The 13,977-nt window shown below is 38.9% G+C and overlaps 1 protein-coding gene across 2 annotated transcripts in view; it reads left to right on the forward strand.

Annotated features, from left to right (window-relative positions):
* The window catches only part of TXLNG (taxilin gamma), a 55,075-nt gene that overhangs the window by 20,306 nt on the left and 20,792 nt on the right, over positions 1 to 13,977 (forward strand). For both annotated transcript variants that reach the window (XM_043570298.1, XM_043570297.1), the window contains exons 2-3: positions 6,925 to 7,228; positions 10,512 to 10,603. In XM_043570298.1, coding sequence (XP_043426233.1) covers positions 6,925 to 7,228; positions 10,512 to 10,603 — 396 coding nt within the window. The remainder of the gene's footprint in view (positions 1 to 6,924; positions 7,229 to 10,511; positions 10,604 to 13,977) is intronic.

Genomic DNA, 13,977 nt, shown 5'->3' on the forward strand with positions numbered 1-13,977 from the left:
GAGATCCTGACCTGAGCCAAAGTTGGACGCTCAACCTACTGAGCCACCCAGGCACCCCAGTGTCTATTTTTGAGAGAGAGACTGCGCACATGCATACATGAGCTGGGGAGGGGCAGAGAGAGGGAGGCAAAGGATCTGAAGCAGGCTACGTGTTGTCAGCGTAGAGCCCGATGCAGGATTCGAACCCGTGAACCATGAGATCATGACCTGAGCTGAAGTTGGACACTTAACCGACTAAGTCAGCCATGTGCCCCCAAAATTAATTTTTATCTTAAATGACTTGTGTAGAAGTTTTAATAACATTTACATATGTTCTATGATGCTTCCCGTGTTATTAGCATGAGTAGTTTTTGAATTTTTTTCAATTCCAATGGGAATAAAAATTGGCTGTAGTAATACTAGAAAATATAGTGAAGGAAAAAGAAGCACTACCCATAATTATACTATTTAAAAATAACCATTATTAATATATAGATGTATTTCCTCCCGGTACTTTTTTTTTTTTTTTCTTTTAATTTTATTTTTAAGTAATCTCTACACCCAACATGAGGCTTGAACTTAAACCCTGAGATCAAGAGTCACATGCTCTACTAACTGTGCCAGCCAGGTGCTCCTCCTCCCAATACTTTCTTTGTGTATGTATACACATATATAAATGTACACGCATGTATGTAAAATTGGTGTATATAAAATTTTTTATATACATAGTATTTGGGGAGCATGTTTACCCATTATTAAATACATTTCTGTAAGATGGCTAGGCCAGGATAAGGGTGTTTGTATAGGGTAGTCATGAAGCAGTATATCATTGTGATTAAACACGTGGACTCAGAAACCAGATTGCCAGGGTTCACATCTTTGCCCTGCTATTTACTAATTGTAACCTTTGGCACGATACTTTATCATGTCAGTTTGCTCATTTGTAAAATGGAGATAATAGTACTTCTCTTGTGACATTATTGTGAGGATTAAGGTAGTTAATATAGGAAAGTGCTTACAGTAGTGCCAAGATGTAGTATTTGCTGTATAAGTACTAGCTGCTGCTGCTATTGATTATACAGGAGATGATCCCCAAGGAAAGGCATCCAGAATAGGTATTAGAGCAGAGTAGGAATTTGTATTTGCTGTATGATATAGAGGTCTCTGCTTAAGCAGATGAAGGCTGAGACATAATTTACAATATAAATAAAGTAGTTGGCCTAAGAATTTGCTTCATACCATGGCCTAGTGCAGAACCCCAAGTAAGTTCTTGAACAAATAGTCCTTACGGTAGAAAAATTGGGGCCTGCTATTTCAAGAGTCCAGCTGGACCTGGGCTTATTTATAAACAAAAAAGATCTTTAGAGCCAAAGTCAGTCTTTCATTAGCACATGTGAAAAATATATCAAAATTAGTTGCACTGGTTTTGTCATGTAATACTGTGTTGCTTCTAAAGTAGTAATAGTGGTATTTTTCTCTAAGCTGTGTAGTAATGTTGAGGTACTCTCCGTGGCTTGTTTTCAGTAGCCATTTTGGCTCCTTGTGCTCTCCATCAATTGGCAATTGAGTACCTTTTATGCATAAGTTTTTGCTGTCTACAAGAGGATATGCATACCAAGTAAGTGATAATGTAATATGTGTGACAGTTGAGAGGTGAAGGGGGCGTGTCTGGAAAAACAAAAAAAACAACAATGTAGTATTAACTAAAAATAGAGAATATTGAAATAGGACACTGTGGAATGTGATGGTTGTGTGCTCTGCAGATCCGCATCCTTATTTATGCTCAGTGCCGCCAGCTATTATTTTGAGTTAGGTAAACATTTTGGCCTTTCTAGCCTTTAAACTTTTTTCTGTCTCTGATAGTTGTAATTGCTTTTAATCTGAAAGCCAGAGTAACTTTTAATTACATTGATGACATTTTGAAATTGGTGAATGTATTGCACCTTTTCTCCAAAATCGAGAGAACAGTAGTAGAAGATACTTCCAAATCATACCTCTGATAAGGGACTTGTTTCTTTCCTATATAAAGAACTCTTACAACTCAATAATAAAATTACAGATAACTCAGGTAAAAAAATGGGTGAAGGATCTGAATAAACATTTGTCTAAAGGAGGTATACAAATGGCCAATAACTACATGAGAAGATTCTCAACATCATTAGTCGTTAGATGAGATACCTTCACACTATAGTGGCTATAGTCAAAAGGACAGACAATAACAAGTGTTGGCGAGGATGTAGAAATAATGGAACCCTTACACACTGCTGGTAGGAATATAAAATGGTGCACTTAGAAAAACAGTGTCAACAGTTCCTCAAAAGATTAAACAGAGTGACCATATGACCCTAGCAGTTCCACTCCCCAGGTATATACCCTGGAGAAATGTAAACGTATGTCCACATAAAGACTTGTACATTAATGTTCGTAACAGAATTATTCATAATAGCCAAGAGTTGGAAATAATCCAGATGTCCTGTCAACTGACGAATGGATAAATGTGGAATATCCAAACTATATGGAATATTATTTGGCAATGAAGAAAAATGAAGTAGAGATAACATACTACAACATGGATGAACCTTGAAATGCTTTGTGAAAGAAGCCAGACACAAAAGGTCACATATTATTACGTGATTCTATTTATGTGAACTGTTCAGAATAACCACATCTGTAGAGACACCATGCATTAGTTGCCTAAGGCTGGGGGTAATGGGAGGGTTTCTTTTTGAGGTGACAAAAGTATTCTAAGATTGATTGTAGTGATGGTTGCACAACTCTATGAATATACTAAAAACCAGTGACTTGTACACTTTAAATTGGTGAAATATATGTGAATTATATCTCAATAAAGGTTATGCAAAATCACTAATAGAACTGAAACACTAGAAATTGACAAATTCCATTCCTCAGGTACCCTTATTAAAATTGATCCTAGAAGAGGCCTCAGGTTTTCCTTGGTGAAAATTATTCCTGCCCCCACTTCTTTGAACAAATTGCTTGCTCATATTTTTGGTGTGGCTTAACAAAACATTTTCTGGTACTATGTGGATTTTATTATTATTACACTTCTGAGAAATTCTATCATGTGTTAGAGATATAGCAGTCTTCCATTTTAGTTATCTTTTACACATTTTTTTTTTAACGTTTATTCATTTTTGACAGAGCGAGCGAGCATGAGTCGGGGAGGGGCAGAGAGAGAGGGAGACACAGAATCTGAAGCAGGCTCCAGGCTCTGAGCTGTCAGCACAGAGCCTGACGCGGGGCTCGAACTCACGAACCGTGAGATCATGACCTGAGCCGAAGTCGGACACTCAACCAACTGAGCCACCCAGGTGCCCCTATTTTAGTTATCTTTTAACAGACTTTCATCAGTATTTAAAACCAATATTGTGGCCAAAGCATAAGAGACTCTTAAAAACTGAGAACAAACTGAGGGTTGACGGGGGGGGGGGGGGGGGGGGTGGGAGGGAGGGGAGGGTAGGTGATGGGTATTGAAGAGGGCATCTTTTGGGATGAGCACTGGGTGTTGTTTGGAAACCAATTTGACAATAAATTTCATATATTAAAAAAATAAATAAAACCAATATTGTGATTTCTTGAACCCATTCTTATGCTAATAGTTTTCAGGTTTAAAATTATTTTTTAAAAGTTGGGAAAGATGATATTAGTAGCACTCATTATTTTTCCTCTGTACTGCTTTTGTGTAGAGGGTATCTGTTAACATTATCCATGTGCCCAATAGTATGGCAGTTCAGTATTTGATATAAAGTAGAGGTGGAAATAGTAGTTCTATGTATAATGTGTCATTAAAATGAGCACTTTACATTTCAGTTTGATAGTAGTACTTCTGTAGTATGTTATTTGGGCAGATTTGTGGCTTTACAGGTTTCTGCAGTAATGAAATTTAACAAAAGATGTTTCTTGAAACTTTATGAATGTCTTCTAAGTTTAAATTTAATACCTATGGGTTACACTTGAGAAATGTCATTCTATAGAATGCATTATGCATGGAAGTGAATTTTAAACCTTTTTTAAAAGAATATAAGAGTCTTTGCAGTATTTCTAAGCATTTAGGCTTAGAGTGTGGTTTCAAACCATAACTCTGAAAATAGACAACCCATTTCCCCTTAATGCATTAATTTTTTTTAAGAAATGAAAGTATTATGTGTACATTATTTTTAAAGTATCATGGAAAGCAACACATTGCTTTTTTTTTCAATTTTATTTATTTGTTTTTAAATTTACATCCAAGTTAGTTAGCATATAGTACAATAATGATTTCAGGAGTAGATTCCAGTGATTGATTCCCTATGTGTAATACCCAGTGCTTATCCCAACAGGTGTCTTCCTTAATGCCCCTTACCCATTTAGCCCATCCCCCCACCCACAACCCCTCCAGCAACCTTCAGTTTGTTCTCTGTATTTGAGTCTCTTATCTTTTGTCCTCATTTTTATATTATTTTTGCTTCCCTTCCCTTATGTTCATCTGTTTTGCATCTTAAATTCCACATATGAGTGAAGTCATATGATATTTGTCTTTCTCTAATTTCGCTTAGCATAATATCCTCTAGTTCCATCCATGTTGTTGCAAATGGCAAGATTTCGTTCTTTTTGATTAAAGCACGTTTCTAATCTTTTTGTCAAGAGGAAAATGTTTTGGTTCTTCATAACTCTTGAACAGTATACAAATTGCACTTCTAAAGTTTTTTTTTAAATGTTTATTTTTGAGAGAGAGTTCGAGCGGGAGAGGGACAGAGAGAGAAAAAGAGAGGAGGGGGGAGATACACAGAATCAGAAGCAGGATCCAGGCTCTGAGCTCTTAACACAGAGTCCGACGCGGGGCTTGAACTCACGAACCGTGAGATCATGACCTGAGCCGAAGTTGGATGCTTAGCCAACTGAGCCACCCAGGTGTCCCTAAATTGCACCTTTTAAAATAAACTTTTCTGAAGGTATGTTTCACTTCAATAAAGTACACAAATTGTAAATGTTTAGGTGTAATGTATTTTCATAAAGTGAACATCTGTGTTACCCCATCTGGATCAAGAAATAGAATATTACCAAGCACCGCAGAAGACCTTACTCCCAAAGGTAACCACTTGATTTCCAGCACAAATGATTAACCTTGCCTGTTTTTGAACTTTATATATAAACGGTTTCCTATAGTATGGATTTCTGCACAGCATTTGGTCTACGCGACTTACCTGTGTCACTGCATCTAGAAGTAGTTCTGGTGCTGGATGGCGTGAGCATAGTACAGTGTATCCCTTCTGTTGATAAAAATTTGGATTGATTCCATGTTGAGGCAATTACAAATAGCACTGTTTTAAACTTTCTTGGCCTTTGGCTGCACACGTGTACACACTTGGGTAAAATCCTAGGAGTAGAATTAACTGGGTTGAAAGGTATCCATTTTGCCAGTTTTTCAGAGTGACTATACCAGTTTGTTCTTCCAAAAGCACTGTACCTGATTGATCAACGTTACAAAAGATTTCGTTCCCATAATCTCCCTATCCCCTGCTACTTTGATACTTTAAATTATTTTTAGGGGCGCCTGGATGGCTCAGTTGGTCACGTGTCCGACTCGTGATTTCGGCTCAGGTCGTGATCTCACGGTTCCTGGGTTTGAGCCCTCCTTCAGCTCCACGTGGACAGCTGACAGTGGGAAGTCTGCTTGGTATTCTCTCCCTCTCTCTCTCTGCCCCTCCCCACGGGCACACATTTTCTCTCTCTCTCAAAATGCATAAACTTAAAAAAATTATTTTTAATTCTTCAGTTGGAAATACTATTGTAACTTGAAATAAGAAGTCTCTGCTCTCCTATTAACTGGAAGGTAAACCTTTGTCCACTTGTGATAAGAGAAACACACTACTAGACAGCTACCCCTCAATTGTATTATTCAAAAAAAGGAAGATGCCCTCCTTCATACAGAGAGGGAAATGTATAGAATTCAAATTTGTGCCACATCATATGACCAAGTAGTGTTAAGGGGTGAGGGAGAATCCCATAAATGAATGGGGTTAACAATAGGATAGAAGAGAGAGTAAGGTAAATTTTACTGATTTGAGAATAAAATACTAGAATACTGCCTTCTCTCCCATGCCTACTGTCTATATTTGTTAGGGCAGGGATAGTTGCTTAAAACATTATTCTCAAAATTTCTGTGGCTTAATGTGAGAGAAATTTATTTTTATGCTCCTCTAATCCAGTGTGGGTGTTCTTTGTAAGAAGGGCAGCCTTCCCTTGTAAGTACATGGGACTTAGGGGCCTAGACTGTCACTTATTTCATCCTGTGGCTGTGCCATCTGTCAGGGCGTAGGAGACCTCTGCATTCAGCCAGAGTGGGGAAGAGATGATGGGGAAAGAACGTGTGCTTCTAAGAATAAAAGTCTTGTTGCAGAAGGGACAGTCTTTACTTGGTCTTATATTCTATTGGTGGGAACTTCACATGGGAGTTCCACTTACATATGGGGGCCTGGGCAACGTAGTCCCAGGCGGACATTTGTCCAGTAGTGCCAGCTCCACAGGATATTGGAGGAGCATGGGTGTTTGCTGGATAGCTGGTGAGCCATCTCTGCTGCACCATCTCATCGAGGATAAGACCAGGATAATCAATGGTCACTAACTTGGGAGAATTTCACTTCTAAGATGCTAATTATTTTAAGTAGTGAATTTTTATATGGAGCTAAGTTTAGATTTACAACTAAATGTCATTTCTCACTTCTTTTGGTACCACTTAGTTGTGTGATTTACTTTAACTTTAATTTTCTTATACTTTATAGTTACATCACCTGTCTATGAAACTTAGAAATTACCATGTTTATATCAGTTTTACAAATCAGTAAGAAACAAAAAAAGCTGTCAACCTATGGTATGTCGTTGGATGTAAACATTGATTACATTTGATGTAACCCCTCTTCCATCTTTTTTCCTCCTTCTGTCTAGTTTGTGATTGGCACAATGGAAGAAGCTGGAATGTGTGGGTTAGGGGTGAAAGCAGACATGTTGCGCAACTCTCAATCAAATGATATTCTTCAACATCAAGACTCAAATTGTGGTGGTACGAGTAACAAGCATTCATTGGAAGAGGATGAAGGCAGTGACTTTATTACAAGGAACAGGAGTTTGATGAGCCCAGCATACTGTACACAAGAATCGAGGGAGGAAATTCCTGGGCGAGAGGCTCGAACAGATCCCCCTGACGGTCAGCAAGATTCAGAATGCAACAGAAACAAAGAGAAAACATTAGGTAATAATCTGTGCTCCGTGATTGGGCATTTTCACATGCTGCTCTTTTTACTTCTGCTTTCTTCAGTGCAGGTGATCTTGAACATGGCCGGTGTTGAGACACATGTTGTTTAGCTAACACAACTCTTGTCTGCAGTGGAGTCAGTCTGTATCTGCTGCCTTTTGTGTAGGAGACAAAGAGCAGGAAGTTGTTTTCCCTAAATAATCAAGAATAGGCTTTCTTGACAAAATTTGGGGCCAACTTGACAGAAGTAGTATTTGACTTGCCTTTTGCATTTCTGTAATGGAGTCTGACTGGAATTTACTGTGAAAACTGTATATTTATTTGATTTTTTTGAAAACTCCTCCTAAAACTTTAGAGAAAACATAATGTCTGGAGTTCAGAAAGTGGGTTAAGACTGGCTTTCAAGGGTATGTTTTCTTTTTCCTGCTGTGTTTGAGATTTAGGGCTAAAAAGGTAATGCATCAAATCTTGTTAGGAAATCTGAAATCCCCTTTTATTTTAGCTTTACTTATTGCCCCTAAGTTTTTTATACTTACTATACCTAAGATTAATAGTGTTAGATTTGTATGGTTTTCTCCATAGAATTATCCTTACATATTTTTTAAGTTTATTTATTTAGAGAGAGAAAGAGTGAGAGAGGGAGGGAGGGAGGGAGGGGCAGAGAAAGAGGGAGAATCTCAGGCAGGCTCTGTGCTGTCAGCACGGAGCCCGTCCAGGGCTCAAACTCAAAAAACCATGAGGTCATGACCTGAGCTGAAATCAAGAGTTGGACACTTAACCAACTGAGCCACCCAGGCGCCCTGAATTATCCTCATTAAATCCATTTTCTGCCAACTTGGAAAACCTAAAAATTATTATAGAAAGACAATTTTAATTCCTTACAAATAAATTTTTTCAAAATTGGCAGCCCCAATTATTTGTGTGAAAGCAGATGGAGTCTTAAAAAGTTACACATAATGTTACCATGTGACCCAGAATTCTACATTTAAGTATGTACCCAAAAAGGTTGAAAGCACATGTCCATACAAAAATGTGTACACGAGGATTCATGGCAGCTTTTTTCATAATAGCCAAAAAGTTGAAACAATACCGTTATCCACCAGCTGATGAATGGATAAATAAAATGTGAATCTGTACAGGGGAATATTATTCAGTTCTAAAAAGGAGTGAAGTACTGATAACATCCTACATGGGTGAATGTCGAAAATGTGCTAAATAAAGGAACCGGACACAAAAGTCCATATAATAGGTTTCCGTTTTATGTGAAATGTTCAAAATTGGCAAGTCTGTGGAGACAGAAAGTGGAATAGTGGTTGCCAGGGTCTTAGAGTGGGAGCGAGAGGGAATGACTGTTAATGGATATGGGGCTGCTTTTTGGGGTGATGAAAATGTTCTGGAATTAAGCAGTGGTGATGGTTGCACAACTTTGTGAATGCACTCAGTTGTACACTTTTAAAAGGGTGAATTTTGGGGTGCCTGACTGGCTCACTCGGTAGAGCATGTGACTCTTGATCTCATTGTTGTGAGTTTGAGCCTCGTGTTGAGTGGAGAGATTGGTTTAAAAAATAAAGGGGTGGTTTTTATGGTATGTGAATTTTATCTCAAAAAAACCAAAAAATAAGAAAACCCAGATGAAGTATGGGTTTTTAAATCTTGATTAAAAATTGCAGGTTATATTATGGCTACTTCTAATCCTATTTAATAATCATGTTTAGTCATCTCTTAAAATTCTTACTGGCCTTGGGCTGTGAATGAGAGGTTTTGGTATTGTGGATAGGAAGGTGTTCCATTTTGAAGTCATTTTTTCTTAAAAAAAAATTTTTTTTTAATGTTTGTTTATTTCTGAGAGAGAGAGACAGAGACAGAGACAGACCGTGAGCAAGGGAGGGACAGAGAGAGAGGGAATCACAGATTCTGAAGCAGGCTCCAGGCTCTGAGCTGTCAGCACAGAGCCTGACATGGGGCTTGAACTCACAGACTGTGAGATCATGACCTGAGCTGAACTTGGATGCTCAACCGACTGAGCCACCCAGGTGCCCCAAAGTAATTTTTTTCTTCATAGCAGTCTATATACCACATAACAGAGTCATTTTAATATATATTTCTAGGGGCTCCTGGGTGGCTCAGTTGGTTAAGCATAGGACTCTTGATTTCAGCTCAGGTCATGATCTCATGGTTCATGAGTTGAAGCCCCACATCGGGCTCTGTGCTGACAGTGCAGAGACTGCTTGGGATTCTCTCTCTCCCCCTCTCAGTGCTCCTCCCGTGAGCACATATACATGCTCGCTTGCTTGCTCGCTCTCTCTCTCAAATAAAATGAACTTAAAAAACACACACACGCACACATATATATTTCTAAATGAAATATTCTACATATAAGAGAAAACATTTTTAAAAATAAGAATGGTTTTTTAAAAAATAAAACATTACAGGGGAGCCTGGGTGGGTCAGTCGGTTAAGCATCCGACTTCGGCTCAGGTCATGTCTCATGGTTCATGGGTTCGAGCCCCGTGTCGGGCTCTGTGCTGACAGCTCAGAGCCTGGACCCTGCTTTGGATTTTGGGTCTCCCTCTCTGCTCCTCTCCCACTCATGTTCTGTCTCTCTCTCTCTCAAAAATAAATAAACATTAAAAAAAAAGATTTTAAAAATAAAACATTACCACTTATTTTGAAAGACCATTTGTCCTCTATCTCAGCCACCTGCTTCTCCCTGCCAAAAAGTTTTAAAATTACTGTTTTTAGTGCCTCTCATGGGGAAAAGAAGTTATGATGACATTCTTTTATATACACTAAACTTGGTTAACACATGCAGTGTGCTTTTACTAAATCATCAGAAGTTATTTTAATTGCTCATGGAAAAGATATATGTCACAAGTGATTATGTGCATCTGAGATAGAAAGTACCAACTGAAATTTCTTTTGAACTTCTATATTTGTACTTGGTGAGGAAGCTTTTAAAAATATTCTGCCCTTTGTAACTTGCCCTTTGTCTTAACTTGGACACCAATGGTTAAGCAAGGGAATTTTTAAGCCTTCAGCAAGAGTTCTTACAAATAGCTAGCGGTATTAGTGAATGAAGAAATTTGGGGGAGGTGGGGGTTGCGTGCTAATCCAGAACTTAAAAATAACTTTCTTAATTTAGCTGGTAAATCTCACTTCTAGTTGTAGGCACAAATTATTTCACTATGGCTATCAGAACATAGGAAGTGTTCCATAGAATTTACAGGTTAAGTTTGATCTCACTCTTCTGGGACTTATTTCTTATCTTGTTAATCATCAGGAAAAGAAGTTTTATTATTGATGCAAGCCCTAAACACCCTTTCAACTCCAGAAGAGAAACTGGCAGCTCTCTGTAAGAAATATGCTGATCTTGTGAGTATTAAATAAAGGTAGTAAGGTTCATATGAAATACAGCAAAATATGTACGTACTTGATGTAGCTTTAGATGTAACACATTGTATTCCAAAATTGAAGAGGAGACTGTCGTTTCTTGGGGCTTTTTGTTGCTTGTATGACTCCATTTTATAAGGTGATACATATAGAACATTGTAATGCTAAGATACAGCATAGATTTTTTAAAACTCAGTTTTAGGAATGAAAAGGCTGACTTAGAAGCACTGTGTTGTGATGCTTTAGATGCTAGTTGGGGTGTAGTGGTTCCTGTACTTAACTTTTCCCAAGGGAATTCTAGAGATAAAGGCTCGGCCCATTGTAAATGAAATTGTGAATTAGATGAAATAGTCTACTAAAACAATACTGTCTCAGGAAATCTTTATTTCACATCTGTGTGCCAGAGATTTCTTTTTCCATCTTCGAAAGACACTGACCTCATTTGTTCTGTGCCTATGTTATTTCAAGTAGCATTAGTTCTCTTTTTTTTTTTTTTTAATTTTTTTTTTTCAACGTTTATTTATTTTTGGGACAGAGACAGAGCATGAACAGGGGAGGGGCAGAGAGAGAGGGAGACACAGAATCGGAAACAGGCTCCAGGCTCTGAGCCATCAACCCAGAGCCTGACGCGGGGCTCGAACTCACGGACCGCGAGATCGTGACCTGGCTGAAGTCGGACGCTTAACCAACTGCGCCACCCAGGCGCCCCTGTCTTTTTAAATTTTTGAAAGAAGTCTCAACATGAAAACTCTGCCATCCTGTTTAAGTTGAAGAATAGGGAAGTCAGAACCCTTTGAAGTAAGGGTTGTGGGAAACTTTTAGAGTGAGTAGTTGTAATATAAATGCTAAAAGTAATGCCTTTTGTAAAACTAGTGTGAACTATTGACAGTTTTTATGCATTTTCATCTGTTGTTAAAGCAGTTGTTACATGTCATAAATAGTACTTTTTGTCATTGACCAGCTCTAAAAACGAATTGTTTTATTACTCAAAGAATTCTAGTTACTCTCCCTTGATTTATAAAGGGGTGTGTGTATTCCCCCACATAGCTGGCATTCGGCAGCCTAGCACCTTCTATTCAGAGAACAGGAAACCTTGTGTGACAGTATAAATGGCCCAGAACAGTCACAGATGCAAAGATGGCAGAAAACACAGTGTGTTCAGATTGCTGGCTTCAGGAAAGGAATGCTTCCGTCTGCAGAAGACAGTCGCTGTTGGTTGCATCCGCATGAGAATCCTGCGAGGAGTGATGGGAAAAGAAGACAAGGTCAAAAAAGGGAAAAGAGAAAAAGCAGTGTAGAGGGTTAGCTACTTGCCCCAGTATTGTGACGATGGCAGACTGCCGTGAATAAGTTAGAAGAAGAAAGGACAAATAGTCGCCTACGGCAGTCCTTCTCAGATTCACGCACGTCATTGGAACTTCTGTTAAAAGGCACATTCTGATTCACTGGGTCCAGGTTTGGGCCTGAGAGTCTGTATTTTAACAAACTCCCAGCTGGTGATGATGTTAATGCTGTTAACCCTGAGATCACACTTCAAGTAGCAGGGGTCTATGGTGTTTTTATTTGTGGCTTTTGTGTGTGTGGAGGTGAGTATGGTTATTTTTGTAAGTACCAGTAATGATAGCTGCATTCAATTCAGGATGGGTAACACATTGGAGATTGGCCTAGTGAGTAACCTGACTTATATTTGTGCTGAATTTATGAAGGATGAGATGTGTACTGTTTACAGAAAATGTACTGAAGTTTTATTTGTTGAAACAACACTCATTTCTTTTAAAAGGTATATAGGCTATATAGCAGTGAGACCGTGAATGGAGTAGCCTTTTCCTAAGGATTAGAGACCTTCCCTTTTGTCATCAATGTCCTCTGCCCTTTAGGGGGCGGCATTATCTGCCATCACTGATGCCCGTGGCATGGATGAATAGAAAAGGCAGAGCGGGCAGAGTGGTGTGTTGCACTGCAATCGGTATTGTCCACTGGGGAGACCTTGTGGCCTCCACATTTACCAGATAGCATAGGTTCACGAAATCCTCACATTTCACTTGCTAAGTGTGGATACCCTTAGGCTGGTAACACGATTCTTTTTTTTTTTTTTTTTTTTTTTTTAATTTTTTTTTTCAACGTTTATTTATTTTTGGGACAGAGAGAGACAGAGCATGAACGGGGGAGGGGCAGAGAGAGAGGGAGACACAGAATCGGAAACAGGCTCCAGGCTCCGAGCCATCAGCCCAGAGCCTGACGCGGGGCTCGAACTCACGGACCGCGAGATCGTGACCTGGCTGAAGTCGGACGCTTAACCGACTGCGCCACCCAGGCGCCCCACGATTCTTTTTTTGAGAGAGAGAGAGACAGACAGACAGAGAGGAAGACACAGGATCTGAAGCAGGCTGCAGGCTCTGAGCTGTCAGCATAGAGCCCGATGCGGGGCTGGAACTCACGAACTGTGAGATCATGACCCGAGCCGAAGTCAGACGCTTAACCGACTGAGCCACCCAGGCGCCCCTTACAACACGATTCTTAAGTACTTGTTATAGTGCTATTCTTTCCCATTCCTTAGTCAGTTTGTGTAGATTATTATAGTGGGATAATAAATCTTGATATCTGGTGGCATAGGTGTTGTATGTATCCTTCTTAATTACTCTTTTTGCCAGAAGTATCTTGGCTACTCTTGGCTCTTTATATAAAATTCTAAGTTCAACTTATTGGGGGAAATTGGGGGAAGAAACACCAGTTGGGGATTTTGAAGAGCATTTCATGGAATCTGTTGGTGCATTTGGGGGAGAATCGCCATCCTCCTGAAGTAGATGGAATTTAAAAAGTATATATCCTCGGTTGCCTGGCTGGCTCAGTCCATCGGGCATGTGACTCTTGATCTTGGGGCGGTGAGTTTGAGCCCCACATTGGGTATAGAGATTACTTCAAAAAAAAGTGTATATCCTTATGGGAAAGAAATTAGGTTCTTAGACACCATACACGATGATTAGTTCCAAATGGGTTAAGGATTTTAAATGCCAAAAATTAAGCTTGAATAATTTTAGATAGTTAGATTTATTTAGATAATAAGTGAATATTTTTCTAAATTGGGGTTAACGGAAGGATTTCTTACAAAAAGCATTATCAGAGACGGGATTGCAAAAATTGGCTGTGTTAAAATTAACTTACTGTTCAGCAAAAGACATTAAAAAATTGGGAAGAATATATTTCCCACAAACAGAGTATGTAGTTTCAAGGCTATCTAAGGAATACCTACAAATGAATACAAAAAGGACAAATAACCCGATGGAAAACTGGGCAAGAGACATTTAAGAGGCATTTTGTAGAAGTGGAAAAACATGAAGATTCAAAGATCTGCCTTA

This window comes from Prionailurus bengalensis, chromosome X, assembly GCF_016509475.1.
Source record: "Prionailurus bengalensis isolate Pbe53 chromosome X, Fcat_Pben_1.1_paternal_pri, whole genome shotgun sequence".
NCBI lineage: Eukaryota > Metazoa > Chordata > Mammalia > Carnivora > Felidae > Prionailurus > Prionailurus bengalensis.